Below are 24,062 nucleotides of genomic sequence, written 5' to 3'. Positions count from 1 at the left end.
GGCTGTTCCTCTCCAACATGCTTTCACTCTCCCAAGTGATGGGCTATCAGCCAGACAAAAGGGGCTGGGAGCTTGCCTAGATCATGGGCACCCTCATCATGGATAAATAATGGCCTTTCCTGTTACCTTACACCACTGCAGGTTAGGGAACGCTTGCGAGCAGCTTTGGAGCGAGTGGCAACCTTGGAGGAGCAGCTCGTGGATGCCCATCGGCAGGTAAGAGGTATTCAGCAGCTTACCCCGGGCCCTTGCCGGGGTGCCCGCTGGGCTGGGACTGCTCCGGGTTACATTTGTGAATTCATGTTGAATTTGCTGAAATACCACCCTCAAACGATTGTGCGGATCACAGAAACGGCGTTTGGGCGGTTTTGATGTAATGCTTTTTTTCTAAATTTATTCTAAAATTGCTATTTACGTGAAGGATTGTCTGTATTTAAGGAAACCTTTCAAATATTCTGAAAACCTTTGTCTCACGGGCAAGGTTTCCCCTGTCATTTTGCTCTTTGGTTTTCATTTCACTGACAAAAGCAACCTGAACTTGAATCATTTCAGGGGGCTGGGAGTGACTTGGGATTTTCCTGCCTCAGCAGAGACCCAAACCTCGCTGCTCCGAGCACCTCATCTTGCATCCCCCCTTTCCTTCCTTACTGGGGCTGTGGCATGGGGACTTCGCTGTCCCCTTTTCATCTTGGAGAGATATTAACCCTGCTTTCCTTCCTGAAGTTTGTGCCCAGCCGCTACTGCCAAGAGGAAAGAGCCATCCTTGTAGCCTCTACCTGGCCAAATTTTGCTCCTCTTTCCAGTTCCCAGGAGGTATCTCACGGTACTTCCCCAGGTGCAGCAGGGAGGCGGTGCCTGGCTTTCGGTCACCTTGCAGGGACCTTTCCCCATCCTCCCCCAGCAGATCAGGGTGCGATGTCGGTGTTTATCCCCTGCTCCTGCTGCCTACATCTGCACCAGCTTCAGAGTCTGGCTGCAAACTAGTGAAATGAGTTGGGGGGGAGTCCTGGGATGTAGGGCTCAGGTCCTCGAGGATTCCCCTCACTGCTCGGGCTCAGGCTCTCTGCGTGCCTGTAGCAACCCTTGCTGTGTCCATGCAAGACGTGGCTTCATCCTCCATTGGTACTGAGCCTTCACAGCACCTCTGCCTTCCCCTCTCTTCTTCACAGAATCACAGAATGTTAGGGATTGGAAGGGACCTCAAAAGATCATCTAGTCCAATCCCCCTGCCGGAGCAGGATTGCCTAGACCATATCACACAGGAACGCGTCCAGGCGGGTTTTGAATGTCTCCAGAGAAGGAGACTCCACAACCTCTCTGGGCAGCCTGTGCCAGTGTTCGGTCACCCTCACCATAAAGAAGTTTTTTCCTCATATTTATGTGGAACCTCCTGTGTTCCAGCTTGCACCCATTGCCCCTTGTCCTGTCAAGGGATGTCACTGAGAAGAGCCTGGCTCCATCCTCATGACACTTGCCCTTTACATATTTATAAACATTAATGAGGTCACCCCTCAGTCTCCTCTTCTCCAAGCTAAAGAGACCCAGCTCCCTCAGCCTCTCCTCATAAGGGAGATGTTCCACCCCCTTAATCATCTCCGTGGCTCTGTGCTGGACTCTCTCTAGCAGTTCCCTGTCCTTCTTGAGCTGAGGGGCCCAGAACTGGACACAATATTCCAGATGCGGCCTCACCAGGGCAGAGTAGAGGGGGAGGAGAACCTCTCTTCACCCTGTCCCTACAGTTCCCCCCCAGCCATAGGCACTAGCTGAATATGATGGTGGAGGAAGCCAGAAGGAAGCCAATTGCAGACCTGGGTGCACCAGGGCTGGCTTCACCCATGGCCAGACCAGCTGGTCTCGTCTGCTTTCTCTCATTAATTAAGCCCTGTTATCATGCAGGTGGCAGCTCTGCAGCAAGGCACCACGCGGGAGGCCCCGGCAGGTGAGCGGGATGAGAGGGAGCCCAAGGAGCCAGCACAGAAGCTTTCCTGGAAGGTAAGAGCCCCCAAAAAACCCTGCTCTGACCACGCTTACTGAGGCCATCGTTTCTTCAACCCCCTCGTCACTGGCTTCAGAGTGCTGAAAACTTTTTTCCCCCTCTTCTGGGTCCAGCCCCCTGGGAAATGTCCTTTCTGGTGGGTACAGGCCATTCCTGGGCGGAGGGAATCTTGTGCTCTCACTTGGATGCTCTTAGGGGCTCTGCTTCCCACGGGTGCTCTGGGAAGCCCTCAGCCACCCCTGTTCCATCATGCCTGTGAGAAGCCACATCCCTGGCTAGCAGAGGCTGTTGACAGGCAGTCCCAGAGCCCCACTCCCCACGCTGGGTCCCTGCAGGGCCATGTTCCCCCATTGTGGAGCCACAGGCAATGCCAGCCCATGCTTTGGGGCAGCCCTGCGCTCACCTCCCTCTCTGCTGCCTTGCAGCGGCTCTCCAACGGCTCCATCCACCCGGACGATGAGGCAGGGCGGGTGGTGGAGCTGCAGGAGCTCCTGGAGAAGCAGAATTTCGAAGTGGTCCAGGCCAAGGAGCGCATCTCTGCGTTGGCTGCCAGCGTCGCCGAGCTAGAGGAGGATCTGGGCACCGCCAGGAAGGATCTGATCAAATCGGAGGAGATGAGCAGCAAGTACCAGAGGGACCTCCGAGAGGTTAGACACTGTCCTCTCGCACTGCCAAGCCTGTTGCAGTTGCAGAGATATTCACAGCAGCTTCCACATGCTCTGGGCTGGGAAGGGATTGTAATCCCTGTTGTATACAGGGGGAAGGCCAGTGTTCCCCAAAAGAGGCCACTGCCTTTGGGAGATTGTTCCCGAGTCCATCAGCAGGACTTTGCTGAGGTTATAAGCAGACACTGAGATACCCAGGTGTGCTGCAGAGCTGGGGCAGGGTTGTGTCTGTGCTAGAATGTTTTTCTGTGATTGCCTGACTCTCCCTTTATTGTTCTCCAACTCTGCTGTCTCTCATTCCTGTGCAGAGCAGGGTTTTCATTGCATGCTTGGACTTAGGGGTGTCCCACGCTCGCAGGAGCTGGGTCACCCAGTCATTCCCAAATTGCTGGTCACAGATCAGGATGTGACAGCCCTATCACTTCTCCAGGCCCTGGCTCAAAAAGAGGACATGGAGGAGAGGATCACCACGCTGGAGAAACGCTACCTGGCAGCCCAGCGAGAAGCCACCTCCATCCATGACCTCAACGACAAGCTGGAAAGCGAGTTGGCCAACAAGGAGTCCCTGCACCGCCAGGTACCAAAGTGGGACCTAAACATGCCCCACCACCCTGGGGACTTGAGAGGGAGAAGCGGGTGCCGGGGTTGGGACAAGCAGGCAAGCTTTGGTGCTGGGCACCCATCCTGCCCTGTCCCGCAGTGCGAGGAGAAAGCCCGGCATCTGCAGGAGCTGCTGGAGCTGGCGGAGCAGAAGCTGCAGCAGACGATGCGGAAGGCGGAGACGCTGCCTGAGGTGGAAGCGGAGCTGGCCCAGCGCATCGCTGCACTCACCAAGGCAAGGGTGTGGGGTGCTCGGAGACAGCTGGGACAGGAGAGAGAGCAGGAACCAGAGGAAATTCCTCTGAGGAAGAGGCAGGTTTGGCCGACCCCTGCAGCGATGGAGCCCGTGGCAGGCCCAAGGCACCCTTCTCTCATTCCCAGCCTCTGAGTTTTGCTGTCCCCTGCCTCCCCCATGGCTGCAGGGACAAGGCAGGGTTTTTAAAGCTTCCAATATGTCCTGCGCAGGTGAGGTTTGCTCCCTTCCCTTGGCTCCTTTCTCCAAGGCAGGGATGGCCCCGTTAGTGTGGGTGGCCTTTGGCTTGGGCTGGGACCACTCTGGGATGAGGAGGAAGAGGAAGGACCCAGGCTGGATCTGGGAGCGTGCAGGCCTGGAGGGAGGTGTGGATATGGCCAGCGCTGCCCTTTCCTGGGCACTGGAATGGGTGCCAAGTCGCTCACAGAGCACCTCCATCTCCCATCACCTTGCTAGCAGGGCTGGTTTGGGCTCACAGCACCCAGTGAACAGTGGTGGGGATGCAGGAGGGCCCACGTTGTTTTGGGGAGCATCATCCGAGAGGGCTGCTCTGCTTTTCCCAGGCAGAAGAGAGGCATGGGAGCATCGAGGAGCACCTCCGGCAGCTGGAGAGTCAGCTGGAGGAGAAGAACCAGGAGCTGGCCAGGGTAAGTGCAGCTCAGCCTGGACCAGGGAGTCCTTATGGGTCCTGATCCAGCCTTGGCTCCCCCTTGCCATGGTGGCTGAGTACCTGGGCACACCACGAAGGGCTGGCTTGCTGGTGTCTCCGAAGCAGGATGGGAAGAAGAGCCTGGTTAATCCTTTCCCATTCAGGATCTCTTAAACAAGAGCCACCCAGGAGCTCATAACACTCTCTGCTGTGATTTCCTGCTCTACCAGGGATCCAAGTCTTGCTGCTAGCGTGCCACGTCCACTCCTCTGCCAGCATCACCCCCTGGGCCAAGCTGGGACCCCAAATGCAGGGCAGAGGGGGAGGCTCCAGCTGCTCTTCCCCCCAGCCTGGATCAGCAGCAGGGCGAGACGGATGGGTGCTGGGAGCAAAGGGTGCTGCCCCTCAAAAAGACAGGGAGGCCAAGCTGATGTGTCACGGGACGCACAATCCCTGCTGTGCTCCTTAGCTGGTGGGTGGGCTGTCCACGCAGGAGGTTGTGATGCCCATTTCTCGCGTCGCCCAGGTGGCATTAGTGCATATGCCCCTGGGGAAGCCCCTGGTTGTTTTGGCCTAGGGCAGCGATTTGGAGAGACCTTTGAAAATCCAGAGGATCCATTGGGGTCTGGAATGGATCCTCTGGATCATGCACAGTTCAAGCTTTCTTGAGGGGCAGGCAGGCAGGATCTCTGTGGATCCTGTCCTCTCTCCCCTTCATCCCTGGCTGGGAAATGTCAGAGACCAGCAGACCCCCAGCAGAGGGTCCGATCTGTGCTGTAAGGGGTGGATTTGTCCCCACAAGCTGGGCCTGGGGGATCAGCTCTGACACCACCAGCAGACATGGGGTGGCAGGAGGGCACTGAGCCCCTCGTGACAGGAGGAGCGGATCCGCTGGATCTGACGTGGCTGGTCACTGTTTGCCGTTGCAGGCCCGCCAGCGGGAGAAGATGAACGAGGAGCACAACAAACGGCTCTCGGACACCGTGGACCGTCTGCTGAGCGAGTCCAACGAGCGGCTGCAGCTGCACCTCAAGGAGAGGATGGCAGCCTTGGAGGAGAAGGTAGTGGCTGGGGGGCAGGGCGTCTTCTGGGGGGGCTGGTGGGGGGTTGAGGGGTTTGCAGCCCCTCCGGCGCGGAGTCTCGGCCAGCCACAGCCACGAGGGTTTGGAAGTACCTGTGCAGGGATGGAGAAATGATCCCATGCAGGACACCAGCTGGGCACTGGGGCTGGTGGGAGCGCAGGGAAGCGTGCTCTGCATCGCACCCTTGCCTCCGGCTGGCCCTTGCTCAGCAAGACCCACTCCCCACCGCCTTTCACCTCCAGCAGCAGCAGGGTTTGTCCTGCTCTGTTCCCTCACATCCCTGTGTCTCCTCTGGCACAACGTCAACTGCAACCTGTGCCAGGCTGTTGGAGCAAAACCCTATTGTATTTTGTGGGAGAAAATGCAGCGTTCATCCTCTCCCACCTCCCATCCCCTCCACATGCTGCCTTGAAACCTTCCTGTCCCCCAAGCCCGGACTGATCTGCCTTCTCCGAGCTGGGGCAGAGTCCGTGAGCAGCCTCCCAGCTCCCACCCCGCTCCTCCTGGGGAACTGGGCTTTCCTTTCTGGAGCCAGCTGCTGCCCCAGCGTGAATGCAATTAGCTGGGAGCTAATGTGGCACAGAGTAAGGATTAACCTCACAACGCCATGGGAGGTCAGCCCTTGATAATTCACCTCTATTTGGGTTCCTGCAGGGACCAGGCTTCCCTTAGCAAGTCAGAGCACACAGGGGTTGCATCCCCCAGCTGATCCCTCCAGGATCAGGTCTGTGTCCCTGCTGCTCCACACCTCCTGTCCCCAACCAGACCCAGTTATGCCAGCGTGTCCAGTCATTCAGGAGATGTCTGAGTGGCTCTGGATAAAAAGCAGGACCCAACACATAGGGCTCAGTCCAAATTCTCACCCCAAGAAGCAACAGGGATCAGAGCGGTGGCAACTTGCGAAGAGGCATTGTCTGCTCCCCAGCCTGCTGCCAGCACTGGCTCACCCAGAGAGTTTCTCTGGTCTTCTGCAGGCAAAAATGATGCTGTTTGGCTGCCAGCATCTCCCAAAAAAAGAGCACAAGGTCAGGCAGCTGCAAAGGCATCTTCTTTTATAGAATCACAGAATCACAGACTGGTTTGGGTTGGAAGGGACCTTAAAGCCCATCTAGTTCCAACCCCCTGCCACGGGCAGGGACACCTTCCACCAGACCAGGTTGCTCCAAGCCCCATCCAACCTGGCCTTGAACACTGCCAGGGAGGGGGCAGCCACAGCTTCTCTGGGTAACCTGGGCCACTGTCTCACCACCCTCACAGTTTTCCCTCTCTCTGTTCCCTAGCTTAGATGTAGGGGACATTTTTCCCTTGATCCAGGTGCTCAAGGAGCTGATCTCCTCTCAGACACGTTTCCTAACCTTCAGGCCCTGCCCGTCAAATCCCCAGTCACTGCTTGCCCTCCATGGCCATGCCCTGGCCCCGGTGTGAGGCAGGAGTTGGGCTATGGCAGCCCTGCTTGAGGAGCAGGAGGTTTGCAAAGACCAGTTCACGGGCAGATTGGTGAGGAACAGATCGGGGAGCCATTGCCATCCTCCTGCCAGGCATCCGTCACACCGTCCACGCAGTGACTCCACACTGGCCATCCTCGGGAGGCCACATGGCCGTTTTCTAAACGGTCTCTCTTTTTCTTTCCTGCTTTTGTTTCCATTTCTTTTGTTTCGTTTTCTAAAGAACACATTGTTACAAGAGCTGGAAAATACCCAAAAGCAGATAGAGGAACACCAGCACGACAAGGTAAATGCCGCTGCAGGGAGCCTGCCCTAGTGCCTGCGCTTCTTCGCTCCTACTCCCCAGCTAGTGGCAGTTGTGCCTCCTAAAATACCCTAGTTTTGGAGGAGCTGGGATCCCACAGCGCCCAGCAGCAGGAGGCCACAAACTAACCCGCGCAGTGGCTGGATGGAAGCTGCCACCCGTCTCCCCGGAGACCCCCGGTTTGGTTCCCTAACAGGCACGTTCAGTCCCGTCTCTATATTTCTATCACGCTCGTCCATCCCTGACGCCCCGCCGAGGACAGCAGCGAGGCCGGGGTGGCTTCACCCGCGTGTCTACCCCAGTGCTCCTTGGTGCAGCCTGGCTGCGACAGACGGTGCTGCTCAGGCAGCCACGTCCCCTTCACCCCTGAGGCTTTCTCCACCCCCTCACTCAAACTGGGGGGGAAGATCTGCTCCATGCCCAGCTTGCCAAAGGCCCTGTAGGTCTTCACACCTCCCCTGCTCTCAGATAAAGCATCTAAGTAGGGTCTGCAACATGAGTCCATGGTGGCCTGTGCTGGAAAGCTGGAGGGTTGCAGCTTTTTGAAGCAATGGGAGCTTTTGGGATGTCTCATGCATGGTTGGGGATATCAGGCGGCTGCTTTCCCCCTTGCCCAGGGTCTTTGCTCTCCCATCTGCTCCCTGCCCATGTGCAGGCACTGCTTGCACTTCCCAGCCGTGGCCGCTCAGCTCCAGGCAGAGGCAAAGCTTGGAGACTCGCGTGACACTGCCTGCATGTTGCCCACCCTGGTTCAGCCTCTTTGCCCGTGGGATTGGATCCTGCCGTGCCTGGACAATCCTGTCTCCCCTGCCTCCCTGCCCACCCGTAGCCTGCCAAGTCACATCTCCCGCAGGACAGCACGGCCACCCAGTGCAGGCGCAGGTTCTCGATGAGGATGGGGCTGGCAGCGGGAGGGACAGGGCCAGCACCAAATTTGGCTAGTGGGTCCCTCACTGCCAGCCCTTCGCCAAGGTGAACATGCATGTGCAGTCTGGAGCAAAACCAGAGCATCCTAGTGGGACCAATTTTCCTTCATCTCTCCAACCAGCACGGCTTCGAGCTGCATGTGTCTGTCTGTCCAGCCTGTGATCACCCCTTCCCTCCGCGGCATCACCCCAGCGTCATCATTCACTGTTGCCTGCATGAGCTCTCTCTTTACCGATGTGTCAAAGGTGCTTTAAACCTGGGAGGGGGATTTTTAAAGGGAATATAACCCTGGCAATAGCTAAGGATGTGGATTTCCCCAAAGCTGGCTCCTCTTCAGAGCAAAACTCACCCCTGCCTGTCTCGTCTCGCCCTGCACAGCGACGGTTGTCTGATGAGATTGACAAATTGAGGCTGGAGGTCGATCAGCTCAAGACCAGAAGTGGGACGTTCGTGGAGAGCGTGCATGCAAGGTAAGGGCCGCCTGCCCAGACCCCGACAGCCTGTGCACGCCCCGCTTGCATCCTGCACCCACGGCTTTGGAGGTGTTTTGCTTTTAGGGCCCCAAAATGCTGTTGGCATCAGGCATTTCTGGATTCACCAAGACTCGGTGCAGGGCTGCAGGGTGGTTCATCGCAGCAGGGTCAGCTCTGGCTGTGCTGTCCCCACCATGGATTTGTCCTGGGGTGGGACACAGGCTGTTGAGAGCAGCCCAGCCCAACTGAATGGCCCAAAATTTGCTCTTCTAGTGGTGAAAAACCACTGAGCATCATTTGTTTTTCTGCACAAAGGGCCTAGGACTTAATTTCCTATGAAAGCTGGATGTTCACCAAACGCCTTTCCCTCTGTGGTGTGCAGGGGATGGGCCAATGGAGAAGGAAGAATATCTTTTGAGGTGTTGCAGGCAAAGGAGAATGAACGCCCCCATTTTTCCCCTCCTCTCTACAGTGTCCCTCCCACACCCTTTCATTTAAAGTCAGCTGGGAGATGGGGAGGTCCCAGCCCAGAGCACCAGGAGGAGACGTGAGTCCATCAAGTCTCAGCCTCCAGGACTGACTTGGGGTACCCAGCACCACTGCAAGAAACCAAGGGGTTAGAAAAAGGGGGTGCCAGCATGGCATGTGCCCCACAGCACTGCTGCAGCCGCCTGGGAGACCTCATCCTCTCCTGAGCACTTGCGACGCGGGTTAGAGGCAGCAAGGGATCAAAGAGGGTGACCACCGGTGAGGAAAATTCACCTCGAAGGAAGGCTGGAAAAGATGGAAAGGAGCCGGTGTAACCCACTTCAAATCTGTCAACAGCTGTGGCAGAGAGGAGAAGGCCTGGAGGTCCCATATCTGTCATGGAGAGAAGAAAAAGGGAGAGCGAGGAAGAGCTTGTGAGGATGGTTAGCTGAGTGCCAGAGGAGTGTCTGGAGCATGTGTGGGGCCTCTTTGTATGGGTCTGTAAGAACAGGATGGACAATTTTTTTTTTTTTTTTCTTTTTACTTCTTGGAGGAAAAATCAGCAGAAAGCTTGAGTTACAGGGGCCAGAATAATCCCCCAGCTGAAATGTCAGCTTTTGTCTAAGGCTCCTTTATCTGTTTGTAGCTCTGGAATTGCTTGTCAGTGGCTCCACAACTTAAATCCCCTTGAAACTTGGGCTGTGCCTTCATCTGCAGACACCGAGCTGACGCCAAGCCAAGCTGCTTGTGTTAGTGGTTCTGTCTGGGTTCAGTAGGATGCCGGGCTGGGGAGCCCAGATCTGTATCTGCACTGGAAACCAGACCCACCATGGTGGAAAAACACTGGTCAATGCTCTGTACAACTGCTTTTGGCATCTTAAAAAACCATCATGCCTCCTATGGCAATGCATAGAGGGAGTAACGACCCCATGGTCTGGGAAGGCGCTTTGCTCAGCTGTGTGGTTGGGTCTTCAGGGTGAGGAGGAGCAACCAGGCAACGTGGAGATACACAATGAGTTCCGTGAGCAGCAAAAAGTGGCCTCGTGTCCAACAGCAGCCGCTGCATTGCTCTGCCTGGCATGGGGACCTGCTCCCGAGCATGGAGGAGGAGGATGCTCCATGAGAAGAACCAGCGAGCTTCTGCTAGGAGATCCCAAACGATGCTCATGCCCCTGCACCCGGAAGATCTGTTTCAAATGGGATTTTATTCATCAGGTTGTTTTTTTCTTGAAAATGTTGAAGAAAACATAAAAAGAAGGAGAAGAGCTCCCTGGCTGGCCCCTGTTCTGTATTATGGGGATGGAGAAGACAGGCACAAGACATGCTGTATGTGTTGGAAGGTGCAAGCTGTTCTGGAGAGGAGAAGACAGGAGGGGACTGTTCAGCCCACGGCTTCACAGCAGACCCACTGTGCAGGGTGGTTTTAACCAGAACTGGCTGGTTGCCCCAGTGGGTACTGCAGCGAAGGGGGAGGTAGCAGCAGGGTAGGGCCCAGGGCTGAGCTCCCTACAGTCTGTGAGCACATCTCCAGGGCCAGCGTGGGGGAAATGGGTCACCTTTTCCTGGAGCCTGGTTTTGCATCATTTTGTGCAGAGCGGGCAGGCATCGCTGGGGTGGGCATCCCAGAGTGGCCTTGTCCTCCTCCTCTGTCCAGCCAGCCTGAGCTGCGAGGGGAGCAGCCCGGGGGTGGAGGCATCCTTGCATGGAGCAACGTCCACAACAGGGCTGTTTCTCCCCAGGTCCCATATGGGCAGCGCCACGGACCTGCGCTTCCCGCTGAGCGCCGTGGTCCATGCCCCCACTGAGCCCTTTGGGGCAGCCCCGGGCCTGCCTCGGGCACCGAAGGGCCGATTCGCCACCCGGCGAGAGGAGCCAGCCAAGGTAATCCATCTTCATGCCAGCATGGGGTCAGGGTTGGGGTTGGGGTCTCCTCCTGCCTTGCATGCTGGTCTCATATGTCCTTGATTTGAGGGCACGGGGCCATTTCCTTCACCTAGTGCATGGATGGGGGTAACATGGTAGGAAGGGTTTCCCCACTGGGAATGCGTTGAGGTGTGACTGTTGCACGGAGGTCTCCGGTTTGGCTTTTGGAGACATGGGGATGCCGTGTAGGACCAGTGGACCTTGTTCCTCCAGGACTGGGAGCAGGCCCAGGCAGGCAGCGTCCTGGCCACAGGGCCTCACGCCTTTGACAGCGACCCCGACATCTCCGACGTGGATGAGGATGACCGTGAGACGCTGTTCAGCTCAATGGATGTACTCTCTCCTGGTGGGCACTCGGACGCCCAGACGTTGGCCATGATGCTCCAGGAGCAGCTGGATGCCATCAACGAGGAGATCAGGTAGCAGCCATGGCCAAAACCCACCACTGCCTTGCTCTGAAATGTGTCCGTCGGGGGCAACAAACTGCCAGGCAGTGGGAGGAAGCTGTTATGCCCTAAAATTGAGGCCTTGGTCCAGCTTCAGCCAGGAAACTTGGCCCTTCCTGCATGCAGCTCCCTGTCAGCTGCACCAGTGCTAGCTCATGGCAAGGATCATCATTTGCACCCCATGAATATTAAAAGAAATCAGAGTCCCCCTCAGCTCTGGTTCGTGTGCGTCCTGATGGATCTTGCTGCCATTCCTGGAGATCGGGGGCTCGAGTCACAGCACCCGAGGTGCATTTCCCCAGGGTAGGGAAATCCTACAGCGGGGGGGTGTGAGATAACTGCCCACAAAAGTGGGGAGCCAGGAGCCCTGAGCCCTGCTGCTCCCCCAGGATGATCCAAGAGGAGAAGGAGTCCACCGAGCTCCGTGCGGAGGAGCTGGAGACCCGCGTGACGAGCGGCAGCATGGAGGGCCTCAACCTCACCCAGCTCTGCAAAAGGGCTTCCATCCCCACCTCGCTGACGGCCCTGTCTCTGGCCAGCTCGTCCCCACCGCTCAGCGGCCGCTCCACCCCCAAGCTCTCCTCCCGCAGTGCCGCTCAGGACCTCGACCGCATGGGGATCATGACGTTGGTGAGGAGGCACGTGGTGGACGGGGGGGGGCTGGACAGGGTGTGCACGTGGCTGCCTGGGGTGGGAACGACGATGCCCTGGCATCTGCACAGGTGTGTGGGAGGGTGATGTGGAATGAGGGTGCCCATGTTTGCTGTCTCCCAGCCTGGCACACTCCGGGACTGCTCTGCGGGGGGGTTCTCCATTAACTGCCCCCCTTTCTGTGTCTCTCTCGCTTTCCCCCTTGCAATCAGCCCAGCGACTTGAGGAAGCACCGGAGGAAACTGCTAGTGAGTGGCTCCCATCCCGTTGGTTTTTGTCCAAGCCCCCTTTCCAGCCTGCTCCTGGCTTTGTCCACACCAGGTCAGGGTGCAGCAGGCGCGGGATGGAGCTGGGGACCCCAGGGATTCAGCAGAAGGATCATGGGGATCCCATAAGGTGCTTGGAGATGTGCCAGCTGGCAGCCTGGGGGGTCTGGCAGGACATGGGGAGGTTCAGAAAGCCACTGGGTCCTCAAACATTGTGTGTCCCCTCTGGCGACATTCTCATCTGTGCTCCTCAGAGCCCTCTGCTAAGGGCCAGCAGCTTCTGTCCCCACACCCTGACCTGGACTATGGGGCTACATCTTCTCTCCTCCCTATTCCCAGGATCTTGGCCATACGGCCACATCCTCCCCATCTACTTGGGCATCTCGAGCCATTGCCAGAGCTCTAGTTCAGGCCGATCCTGGAGCGTGGCAAAGCCTCAGGGCCCTGGTGGCTCTTTTGGCCATGCCTCCATGGAGCAAGAGAGAGGCAGGCAGCAGGGCAAGGATGGAGCTGGGCTTTGGCCTCCCAGCCTCATGGCTTCTCTACTTGTTCAGTCGCCTGCAGCTCGGGATGAAAGCCGAGAGGATAAAACCACCATCAAATGCGAGACATCCCCCCCATCCTCACCCAGGACATTGCGGCTGGAGAAGCTGGGCCACCCCGCGTTAAGTCAGGAGGATGGGAAGAGGTATGTGGAGCGCCCTTCGGATCTCACACCAGTGCCTGCTCTGTTGGTTTGAGGATTTACATGGGGCAAGCATGGGATTGTGGGATGGTCTGGGGTTTGCCATGGCTCATGCGCTGCTCGGGAATAACCTCAAGGCTTTGCTGTTCCTCTCCCTCCTCCATCCCCAGCTCGCTGGAGGAGCAGGCCAGCAACCCCAGCAGCAACAGCAGCCAGGACTCCTTGCACAAGGGCTCCAAGAGGAAGGGGATCAAATCCTCCATCGGGCGCTTGTTCGGGAAAAAAGAGAAGGGTCGCTTGATTCAGCTGAGCAGAGAAGGGGCCACGGGGCAGGGTCCGTGAGCAGCCCTATTCCCATCCGTGCCGGTCGGGCGTCCTCTCAGGCCAGGCTCTCTGCACGCCTCCTGGCACTGTCTGGCTTTGGGGTGCTGTTGGGGTGACAGGCGGAGGAGCAGGGACACCCCTGCTGGTTTGGGGATGTTGGGGCCACTGGCTCTGGGCTCCCTGCAGCTCCAGGCAGTTGGGTCCTGGTGTTTTCTGCCCCGCAGCCCTTTCAGGCCTGAGCATGGTATCAGTGTTAGTGCTCTGCGAGAGCTGCAGTGAGGATAGTGACCCCCCATCACTGTATCTTATCTTTAATGACCCCAAATCTGCTTCCCTCCCCATGGGACCTTCTTGATTTTGCAGAGCCCTTTGGTAGGAGCTGCTTTTCCACTCCTAAATCCTTTACTGCCTCAATGTTGAGCATTTGAAATGGGAGGGATGGCAGGCGGGGATCCCCTTGGGCTTCCCAGGGATGCAGAGGGGCTGTGGGGGTGGGTTGGAAATGGAGACTGTCACCTCCTGTGCTGTGATTGTGTGTCCCCAACACGCTGGCATGGGGACTGTGGCAGTGCCCACACTGAACCCGTGGGACATCACACTGATGCGAGGATGTCTTGCCCAACAGTGGTGCTGACTGATGTGGAAGTGGGCATACAGGACCCTCTGGGACTTGGCAAGCTGGGTGCTCAGGCCGAGAAGGATCGGCGCCTGCGGAAGAAGTGAGTGAAGCTACTTCCCTGCCCCAGTAAGAAAATGTCCTGCCTGATGGCTGCGAAGCCATGGCACGGGACTGGGAATTGCTGGAAAGACTTCTTATCTTCACCGTCCCTTGAGCCCTGTTAGCTCCTTTGTTGCTTTGCTGCCAGCTGGTTCTTACTGCCTGTGGTCTGTTCCCTTTCAAGAGCTGCTCCCTTCCCCACAAGCCCCCAGTAAATCACTCTTCTGCTTCTGTTCCCTCTAGGCATGAACTCCTGGAAGAAGCTCGGAGGAAAGGATTGCCCTTTGCTCACTGGGATGGCCCCACCGTTGTCTCCTGGCTGGAGGTGAGGCATCGTCCCCATGCACCAACGGCTTTGCAGTCGCTGCTGGTCTGTAGTGTGCTCCCCCGGCAGCGGTACAGCACCCCACAGTCCCACCATGTTTGGTCCATGCACATGGTTGGTGGTTGCAAAACCTGGGGGAGCAGAGCAGATCCCCAGATCCCTCACATATTCTGTAGAGTTGTGATTTGAGTAGAGCTTTGAGTCGAAAGGCTCAGTGGGTGCTCTTTCCGTGTCTATGTCCACCAGATATAGGGGTGCTGAGCTGCCCACAGGCCATCTGTGCAAGGTACAAATGAAAATGGAACCCCATGTGGGTATCCAGCTTCAAACTGGGATGGCTTCACTGACCTTCAAACAGGATGGCCTTGATCCTGCCAGAGGAAGTTAGGGTAGGTCAACCGGGCACTCACTGGCTTTGCCCTCTTTCGGCAGCTCTGGGTGGGGATGCCAGCGTGGTACGTTGCCGCTTGCCGAGCCAACGTGAAGAGCGGAGCCATCATGTCGGCCCTGTCCGACACTGAGATCCAGAGGGAGATCGGCATCAGCAATGCGCTGCATCGCCTGAAGCTGCGTCTGGCCATCCAGGAGATGGTCTCGCTCACGAGCCCCTCAGCACCACCCACCTCACGGACGGTAAGTGCTCCGTGCTACACACCTCTTCTTCCCCCAGAGACCCTCCATGGGGCAGGACAACCCACTTGTTTCCCTCCTTTCCCTGGCTCCTTGGAACCACAGTGGTCCATCAGTCACCAGGGAGTCCCAGTGTTACAGGCAAGCGCGGCCACGTAGGGGGTGATGTTCTCTCATGGACCGGTCAAACACCAGACATGTCCTCACGCACAAAGATCGAGCGTGAAGCACTTTCCTGTCTTGAGGCACGAGCAGATGCTCTTGTCCTCACGCTCAGAGGTTGTCAGCAAGAGGCTGACCCTGCTGAGCAGCCTAGAAAGAGCAAAGCTTGGGGACTCTCTGCCCTGGAGAGGACAGAATCCCATCCAAAGAGCACACGTGTGCTTTACAGGGCCAACTCGGTTATGCACAACTGTTTTCTCAATCATTTCACTACAAACCTTTTCCTGGGATCACGTGAAATTCCTGGGGCAAGTCAGAGCAACCACAGATCCAGCCTTGCCCTGGGTAGGACACGGAACGGATGGAGGGATCGTGTCTTGTGCTGATCTCCAAAACCCCCGAGGGATTAGTAGTGCCCCAGTAATGCCAAGAAACATCTGTAGAAATGCAGTCAGCAGAAGGGCCCCAAGCGTGCTGTGTCCCCTCAGATCACCATGGCCGGGGTCACGGCTGTCAGAGACAAGCCTGTGGGCTCCGTGACCATAACACCAAAGTATAAAGGCAGCCAAAGGGTCAGTGGTCCTTGCTGTGCTCTCTGTGGCTACACGGACAGCCCAGAGTCCTCATGGGCAGCGAGGTGCCACCAGCCCAAGCCCCAAGGACACTGTGAGATCTCCTCAGTGCAGCTCCGAGCGCAAGGGTGACCTGATCCTCCATCAGCCCGAGCCGGGCTTGTTTCCAGCGCGGTTGTGAACCGAGGCCACAGCTCCATTGTGGTTTACTCTGACCACTCTGCTCTTTTCCCTGCAGTCCTCAGGAAACGTCTGGGTCACCCACGAGGAGATGGAGAACATGGCAACTTCCACCAAGACGGTGAGGCTGGCCAGCCCCACTGCCGCGGCACGGCGTATCGGTTACCGAGCTGAGCTCCGGGCGTGCATTAACGCGCTAAACCCCGGGAGGGAAGGGGATCTTTGCTGCGTCTCATGTGTCAGCTCTTGGCCAGCACCATGCACCTGTTTAGAAACCATCTTTCAACCTTTAATATCCCAACAATTTCTAAAACTGGCTTAAAACCCATCAGATGCATTTTCCTTTGTCAAGCCGCTGTGGGTTTGAGCAGCGTGTCTGTCGCTTGTGAGTTAGAGGGAAGAAAGACGAAAACCAAGAGTGATCTCAGATAGATGCATGAGATTGAGTCCCACACTGGTTATCCTACAGCCAAAGAAGTCACTGTCTAATCTCCTGCTGACCTTAGCACACCCAAATATTGTCCCTGCTGTCTGTCCCTACCACTCTGGCTGATGGCTTGGGTCCCTTGGAGGGATGCGGCCGTGCTCCTGAAAGCTCTGACTCCTTTGGAGAGATGTAGCCGTGCGCCCCTCTCTGCAACTGGACCCCGTGTCCGTGACTCAGAGTAGGAGCAACATTTTGGATTTGTTGTGTGAATCAGGCATTTTATTGAAGCTTGTGTCTGCTGGTCGAATAGCACAGAGCTGTGACTGGCACCTCTAGCTGGTGGGTGCCTTTTGGGGACGGAGAGTTCAGAGTTCTGGCAGGGACGTGACACTTTCCCTTGGCAGGTTTTGGGAGGTTGAGCAAAACCAGCACAGGTTGAGAAGGGAGGAAATAGCTACAAAATTGGGTTAGGCAGTCCCGCCAAGGTGGTGTGACCCGTGAGCTGAAACTTAGGTTTCTCTCTGCATCCACCTGTCTTTGAGAGACCCGAGAACTACCCATATTTCCCAGGAAAGATGTACGAGCCCCGGTGTCTGTGCCGTCTCCAGCCCAAGGCCCATGAGAAAAGCCTCATCCTGTATCCTCCTGACTTGACTGAGAGATGGGGTGAAACCCAGGCCCAGCGGGGTCGGGGTGTCCCCAGTGCCCTGTCGCCGAGGCTGAGCTCCCTGAGCCGTGCAGCCGTGAGACTGACCCCCATCCCTTCTGGGTCACACCATGCTGAGGGGTCCCATGCTCCGCACACGTGGCACATGCTTTCACGGTGCAAGGCCACCGGGTACTGACTTTACCTGTCCTTTCTATTGACATGCTGCATGTGTCACGCTTAGGACACAGAAGAAGGCAGCTGGGCACAGGTGAGGTCCCCGTGTCACCTTTTTCCGCGGGCGGTACATGGGGTGGTTATGGGAGGGAGAGATGGACATCCCAGAGCACCCAGGGGATGAGCTTGGGGCGTCAGTATTCACCAAATCCAGCTTGGAGTCCGAGCCTGCACCCAGTGGTTGCTCCTCTGAGCTATCTCCTGAGCATGGGGTGGTCCTCCTGGGACCTTGCATCAAGCAGCATCCTTCTCTGCTTCAGGCAGAGTGGCTTTTTCTGTGTAACACACAGATCCCGTGTTAAAACCCCAACGTAAGAGTGACCAGCCGCCCTGCATGGGAGGCAGGTTTCCAGCTGCACAGACATTTAGTTTTCATCTTTTTTTTAGCCCCAAGTTCAGGATCTAGACCATTTTCATGAACTGAAAAGGTGGGAGGAACGAGTCCAGCTTGGATCCATCTCTTCTGGTTATATCACTCTCAAATGTTTTACTATTATTCTGATGGATTTTATTTTGTTTTCGGACCCCAAATCAGCTTGCAGTGAAAGTGAATGGATGTTTTTCTGCCTAAAACTGACCTTTTTTTTTCATTTTGAAGTCATAAAGTAGATCTTTTGGTGATTTCTAAGCTTAAAAATCAGTTGGGAATGCACTGAAACCTATTTCTTAGTTGTTTCAGCTTTCATAAATGTGCTGTTTCCAGAAGAAGCTGGTCACAAAGTCCAACTATCCCTTATGCTTGCTTTTTGGCTACTGCCTTGTCTCCTTGGGGGACATCAGTAGAACACAGACCATGGCCCACAGGACTGTTCCCTCCAGCTTCTTCAGTACAAACTAGGGTTAAACTCCTCTGGCCCAACTTTGGGCCTCAGGACAGTGACCCCCAGGCTGCAGCACTGAACTGTCACTGGTCTCCTGGCAGTCTGCAGCTCCACCAAGTCCTGGTTTCTCCCTAGCTTCTCCATTTGCTTCTCCACAGACACTGGCCTATGGGGACATGAACCACGAGTGGATTGGGAACGAGTGGCTGCCCAGCTTGGGTCTCCCACAGTATCGCAGCTACTTCATGGAGTGTCTTGTTGATGCGCGGATGCTGGACCACCTCACCAAGAAAGACCTAAGAGTGCACTTGAAGATGGTGGACAGCTTCCACCGGTGAGTCCTGTCCTTTGGGAGGTCTCTGGGGTGCAGTGTCTGCACATGGAGCAGAGGATGGGGCAATCTGAGGGATTCTCCCCTGTCTTGGTCAGCCCTGGTGCTGGAGAATGGCTCTTCTAGGCTAAACTCAACCACCTGGTCTGGTGCAGCTCATATGGGCAAATATTCTCCTTCATCACACTCCTTGCAGCAAAATTGCAGAGGACCAAGCCTTCTCCTGGCTGTGGAGCAAACCACGGGCAAAAATAAAGGCTTGTCCCACCTGGTACCCCACTGGCAGGCAGAGCAGTCATCTGCCAGAAGCTCAGCTTGGAGAAGGCTTATGCCATCCCAACCACCTTGCTCAAGCACCAGTATCCAGCCCTGTCATGGGGTACCACCATCCACCCCGACCCATGGGGCTGTGTCCATGGGCCTGCCAGGGCCCTCCCTGCTCTGGGGATGAACCCTTCAGCCTGGAGCTGATGGAGTGGGGAATTACCATGGAAGGGGAGGGACATTCCCCATCTTCCAGCTAAGATCTTCCCTTTGGATTGTGTCTGTCCTGACCCAACCTTGAACCAAAGCATCCTTTGGGCACATGGAGAGCAAGCAGGGAAGTGGGTCCCTCCGCAGGTCCCTCCAAGCCACGTGCCCCACGACGCTGAGCCCTCCTGAGGGTTGGGTGACATCTCGTGTCCTTGCAGCACCAGCCTGCAGTACGGCATCATGTGCCTGAAGAGGCTCAACTACGACCGCAAAGAGCTCGAGAGGAGGCGAGAAGAGACCCAACACGAAATCAAAGGTCAGCAGCCACATACATGATCCAGCTCTGGAAAAGGAGATGAGAAACCCCCCAAGAGATGCCCATTGATGGTCTTTCTCCTATCCCTTATTTTCAACACAGCATTTGCCTAGGGAAAGTCATTATTTCTGAGCAACCATGCCCACAGGGCTGTTCTCCAGGGGGGACCTCCCTGCAGTATTTCCCCAACAGATTGCTCCAAGTGCCTTTATGCAGGCATGAGGAGGGAGGAAGGGTGTCAAGACAGAAAAGTTCCAGTCCGAGCATCAGATCATCTTCTTCTGCCCATTTCAGATGCTCAGGACACCCCCCAGCTTGCTCAGCCTCCCCTTCCTCGTTGGCTGTCCTGAGATTCCCTGTACATCTGGCTGCTGCTTAGATTACATCTCATTATTGATAATGCCCCTAATTACACCAGCAGCCGTGGGTTCTTAGGATTAATTTTCACCGTTGTTTTCTGCCTGTTACTTCAGCGTTTAGTTTGGTAAATTGAAGTGAAGCTGTTCCTGGCACTTGAGCACCCGCTGTTGCTGCTGGCTCAGGAAGGAGAGTCCCAGGATCAGCCTGGGGCAGTGCGAAAGGGCTCCAGGACATCATCAGGTCCCCCCACAACCAAGAGCATGGTCTGAGCTAGCCCTGAGACTTGCCCTCGCTCTTTTGCAGACGTGTTGGTGTGGACCAATGACCAGGTCATCCACTGGATCCAGTCCATCGGGCTTCGCGAGTACGCAAACAATCTCGTCGAGAGCGGGGTGCACGGGGCGCTCCTGGCCCTCGATGAAAACTTCGACCACAACAGTCTGGCGCTCGTGTTGCAAATCCCCACGCAGAACACGCAGGTAAGAGCAGCATCCTTGGGGGATTTTGGAGGAGGGTGGCCAGCGTGGGACACGGCTGCGGTGTGACTCCACCAGTCCCACCAACTCAACTCTGCCTTTCGAAGCAGGGTGCTCAGATGGCATGGAGGCTTCTTCTCTGTCGTTCTCACGCTTTCCTGGGATGGGAGTTTGTGCTGAAAACTGTTTCCATCGACAGGGAATGCTCATTTTGTGTTCATTTCAGGCTCGACAAGTGCTGGAGAGGGAGTTCAACAACCTGCTCGCCTTGGGCACAGATCGGAGGCTGGACGATGTGAGTACCAAACCTCTCCCATGTCCAGATCATGCTGAGCGCCTGTTCTTGTGTAAGAAACAGGAGAGGCAGGACCTCTGCTCTCTCCCTCCTTGTCCAGGGGTGTCAAATAATGTGTCACAGACTCTCTAGAGCAGTCGCATGAGCAGTATCAGTGGAATAAGCTAAAACTACTAGACAAGGCCCTGAGGAACGTGCTGCCAGGCTGTGGAGGCAAGTGAGGAAGAGTCTTGTGCATCATTTCTAGCCTCATGCTCACTGGGCTGAATTTCAAGTAGGCTCACCTGGCTTTCCTTGCCAGGTGCATTAATATCATAGAATGGTTTGGGCTGGAAAGGACCTTAAAGCCCATCTAGTTCCAACCCCCTACCATGGGCAGGGACACCTTCCACCAGACCAGGTTGCTCCAAACCCCATCCAACCTGGCCTTGAACACTGCCAGGGAGGGGGCAGCCACAGCTTCTCTGGGCAACCTGGGCCAGGGTCTCACCACCCTCACAGGAATTTCTTCCTCAGATCTCATCTCAATCTCCCCTCTTTCAGTTTAAATATTGCCTTTTAGAGTCACAGATGTTCTGGGCATGACACATCTGCGGCGGGTAAAGCTGGTGGGTTAGAGATGCCCCATTAAGCAGCCAGAAAACTGCTCATGTTGAGTCACTGAAGGTGGGAATTCGTCTCAAACTCTCCTATGTGTAGCTTTCCTCCATGAGATACAACAGCAGAATTAGTCAGGGCTCTATTTAGAGCACAGAGAGAAGCAGGCCCTTCCAGAGGCCGTTATCTGGCCAAGGTTAGATGCATCCCTTGGGGTCTTTCCTGGGGGGTTGTGTGTTGATGTCTCCAAGGCATCTTTGCAGGCAGGCTGGAGAGAAGAGATAGGCAAGCTGGAAGGGGTAAAGCCTATGTCATGGGATCCCAGCAAGGTCTCCTACGTCCTTGGCCTAGTTTGATCGCACACCGTTTGAGTTGGTATCCACGTACAGGCGCACCCTTGTTAGGTGGAAGCAGTGCTGGTATCTCACAGGGGCAGAAGTTCCTGCTGACGCTGACGCTGGGCCCGTAACCTGCTCTTCCCTTTCAGGGCGACGACAAGACCTTCCGTCGAACCCCATCGTGGCGAAAACGCTTCCGCCCACGAGACGTTCACAGCATCAACATGCTCAGCGGCTCGGCCGAGACGCTGCCCGCCGGCTTCCGCGTCACCAGCCTGGTGCCCTTGCCCCCTCCATCCGCCCCTGCCAAGAAAATGCCCCCGGAAGGTAGGTCACCCCCGTCTCCCCAGGGTCCTCTCCCACCCCTGCTCAGACCTCATGGTGTCTATGAGGAATGATGTGCCATCAGGAGAGGAAAGGACAGAGAGAGGCTTTCCTGATTGCCTGTGATGCTGAATCCACGTGACCCTAGAGCCATCGTCTGCTGTAACTTTTTTTTCAGGGGGGTTATTTCAGACTCTGGTCTGGTGTGTGGTTTGTTTGTTTTGAACCGCCAGAACAAGGGAGAGGGCTGGATTGGGGCATGAAGTGGGGATATGTGACCCTCGCTCTGGGTTTGGCATCCAGGTCAGAGCCTGTTGGCGTAGCACTGGGGGCTGCCAGGAAGCAGCAGCCCAGTCTGGGCCAGTCTGGTCCATCCTGCCTTTTGGAAACCAACCCCAAAGGGACTGAATTAACCAGCTCAAGTCCAAGTGCTGCTGAGCAGCCACTATCCCAGGGCTGGCAAGGACCTGCTTTGACACGCTTGCTGCCCGTGCTGCTGGCCGTCGTGTGTTTTAGCTGAGCACGCATCCCGGGCTCTGCCCCATCACCACACAACTCCTTTCTACAAGGTGTCTTGGTCCCTTCCAAAGCTCCAGACCGAAGCTCCAGCCAGGTCACCCAGTTTGTCCCCTGGACCAGGCACGCCGGTCCCACTGTCTCGAGCCACCTGCAACATCCCCAGTGGGGCAGAGCTGGCTTCAGCAGGCTCAGAAATGAATGTGTGAAGGAGAATTAGAAAGTTACACTTTCACCTTCCAGCTCCAAGCCCCAGGCTCAGCTCTCCTCCCATCTTCAGATTTGCTCAAATTTCACAGCAGTTTGGGTCAAACTTCCGTTCAACCTTTTCCACCCCATCCCTGGAAGCTGCAATTCCCACCCAGCTGAGGACAATGAAACATGGGACAAAATCCTGAGGTCTGACAGCACCCAGACGTGGGTAGCAGGGTGTTCACTGCCCAAGAGCACGGATGGCAAGTGGCAACTTCCCAAAGGCCCTGGAGCCTTGGGAGCATCAGAGCTGGCCCAACGTTCCTCTTCCTTTGACCCTCATCTTCATGTGGCTTCAGTGCACAGATGCTGCCTAATAAATGGTTTGGTGGGAAACCAAGGACTAATTGGAGCAGTCACTAATTGCATGGTCTGTTCTTTGATGCACTTCCAGTTGGTGCCTCTGGGTCACCAAGGCTGGAGACCTCCACGGTCCGGACGTACTCCTGCTGAGGGTCAGCGTGACGGGAACCAGCCCAGCCCTGGGTAAGTGCGAGGAGGACCGAGGCCTCAGAGCTGGATGGTGACCGAGAGGAGAGCACGAGGCCCAGTGTCCTCTGCCCGGCATCACCCAGACAGGGTGTCTGCCTTCACCAAGGTTTGCCTTGCCATGGAGGACCATGAGGACCTCAGTGGTGGGGGAACAGCCTGCTGCTGCCTGAGCCTCACAGGAGCCTGAGTTGATGCAGGAGGGATGCTCAGCATCCCAACCACACACGGTCTGTCCAGTCCCTGAACAGACAGCTCCACTGGGGACCCCAGGGTGCCATCCTAGGTGGGGGGTCCCACTGGGGTGAGGGAAGGATAGTCAAGCACTTCAGAGAGGCTCCTGGGATCCTGCTGTACCCTGGGGTGTGGTTTCCTTGTGTCAGGAGGATTCATTACCAACTCCATCTGGGTTTGTTGGCCTGTGGGTGCACGGGTGGAGCCACCATCCTCACTGGGCCTTTCCCACTTTGTTTCTCAGCACATCCCCACCATCCGTATGGCCACGTCAGGACAAGACTCGTCTTGCCTTCGGGACAAGAGCCCAGCCTGCGCCCGTTCCTCGGCCCAAACCAACAGGCGCTGCAGTCTCACTGCTGTGGACCGAAACAGATGCTGTCCCTCCTGCTTGTGCACCCCACCGCTCCCCCCGGCTCCCCGTGGTGTGTCCGCCCACCTCTCCCCGCGCTGGCTGGCCTATGGATGCGCTCGCTGGGTGCCCACTCCGTCACTGGCAGAAGTGTGGTGCAATCCGGTGGAGTGGCGGAGGCACCCCAAAAGTGGGCTGCGATATTTGGAAACCTCCCTCCTGCCTGGTTCACGTTGCCAATACACCATGGGCTGCTGCACCGACTCGCCCGAGCCCCGGGCATCGGGGACGCTGCTCCCCACAGGACTTGAAGCCAAGGAAGATTCAGGCTTGTGAAAATCCTCACGCCGGGGTGGCCAGGGAAGGAGCTACCTGCAGCAGGGGCCAGGGCCAGGGTCAGTGCTGCATGGGATGGAGCAGGGACCGGCCCTCGTGGGGGTGAGGAGGGTGGCTGTCTGCCAAGGGGTGGGAGGTTGGGGTGCTGCATTTTTGGGTGCTGCATTTTGGGGTGCTGCCAGATGCCACGTAGCGGGGAGGCTGCGCCTGCACAGCGGGTCCATGAAGGGCTGCATGGGGAAGGGCTGGAACTGCCCCATACGGCTGGCTGCCAGCCGGGACGGCACCCAGCACCCACGGGAGAGGGGACCTTCCTTGGGTGCCTGGGGAGACACAACGGGGGCACCCACCACCCTGTGACGTGCCCATCCCTTCCCTTCCGGGTGCAGAGGAGATGCTCTCCCCTCCTGCCTCCAGGCTACGGGCAGGGATCCATCCAGGAGGCTCGTAACTTCCCCTTTCTTCCCCGTAGGGTAGGATCTCTTCGTCTCCTCATG

General features: G+C 56.7%; 1 protein-coding gene across 1 annotated transcript in view; it reads left to right on the top strand.

Annotated features, from left to right (window-relative positions):
- PPFIA4 (PTPRF interacting protein alpha 4) overlaps positions 1–23,460 on the top strand; it is a 32,662-nt gene extending 9,202 nt beyond the window's left edge. Inside the window, exons 4-29 of the mRNA XM_068419538.1 lie at positions 142–216; positions 1,897–1,992; positions 2,422–2,643; positions 3,092–3,238; positions 3,362–3,496; positions 4,078–4,161; positions 5,093–5,224; positions 8,300–8,391; positions 10,602–10,743; positions 10,999–11,204; positions 11,621–11,861; positions 12,095–12,130; positions 12,703–12,836; positions 13,004–13,167; positions 13,783–13,876; positions 14,119–14,200; positions 14,633–14,833; positions 15,803–15,865; positions 17,062–17,088; positions 18,034–18,209; positions 18,899–18,996; positions 19,660–19,835; positions 20,059–20,127; positions 21,212–21,389; positions 22,549–22,640; positions 23,122–23,460. Coding sequence (XP_068275639.1) covers positions 142–216; positions 1,897–1,992; positions 2,422–2,643; positions 3,092–3,238; positions 3,362–3,496; positions 4,078–4,161; positions 5,093–5,224; positions 8,300–8,391; positions 10,602–10,743; positions 10,999–11,204; positions 11,621–11,861; positions 12,095–12,130; positions 12,703–12,836; positions 13,004–13,167; positions 13,783–13,876; positions 14,119–14,200; positions 14,633–14,833; positions 15,803–15,865; positions 17,062–17,088; positions 18,034–18,209; positions 18,899–18,996; positions 19,660–19,835; positions 20,059–20,127; positions 21,212–21,389; positions 22,549–22,607 — 3,129 coding nt within the window. The 3' untranslated portion in view covers positions 22,608–22,640; positions 23,122–23,460. The remainder of the gene's footprint in view (positions 1–141; positions 217–1,896; positions 1,993–2,421; positions 2,644–3,091; positions 3,239–3,361; positions 3,497–4,077; positions 4,162–5,092; positions 5,225–8,299; positions 8,392–10,601; positions 10,744–10,998; positions 11,205–11,620; positions 11,862–12,094; positions 12,131–12,702; positions 12,837–13,003; positions 13,168–13,782; positions 13,877–14,118; positions 14,201–14,632; positions 14,834–15,802; positions 15,866–17,061; positions 17,089–18,033; positions 18,210–18,898; positions 18,997–19,659; positions 19,836–20,058; positions 20,128–21,211; positions 21,390–22,548; positions 22,641–23,121) is intronic.
- Positions 23,461–24,062: the final 602 nt, after the last annotated feature.

This window comes from Nyctibius grandis, chromosome 27 (assembly GCF_013368605.1).
Source record: "Nyctibius grandis isolate bNycGra1 chromosome 27, bNycGra1.pri, whole genome shotgun sequence".
Classification (NCBI taxonomy): domain Eukaryota; kingdom Metazoa; phylum Chordata; class Aves; order Nyctibiiformes; family Nyctibiidae; genus Nyctibius; species Nyctibius grandis.
This window is presented reverse-complemented; position numbering and strand designations above follow the sequence as displayed.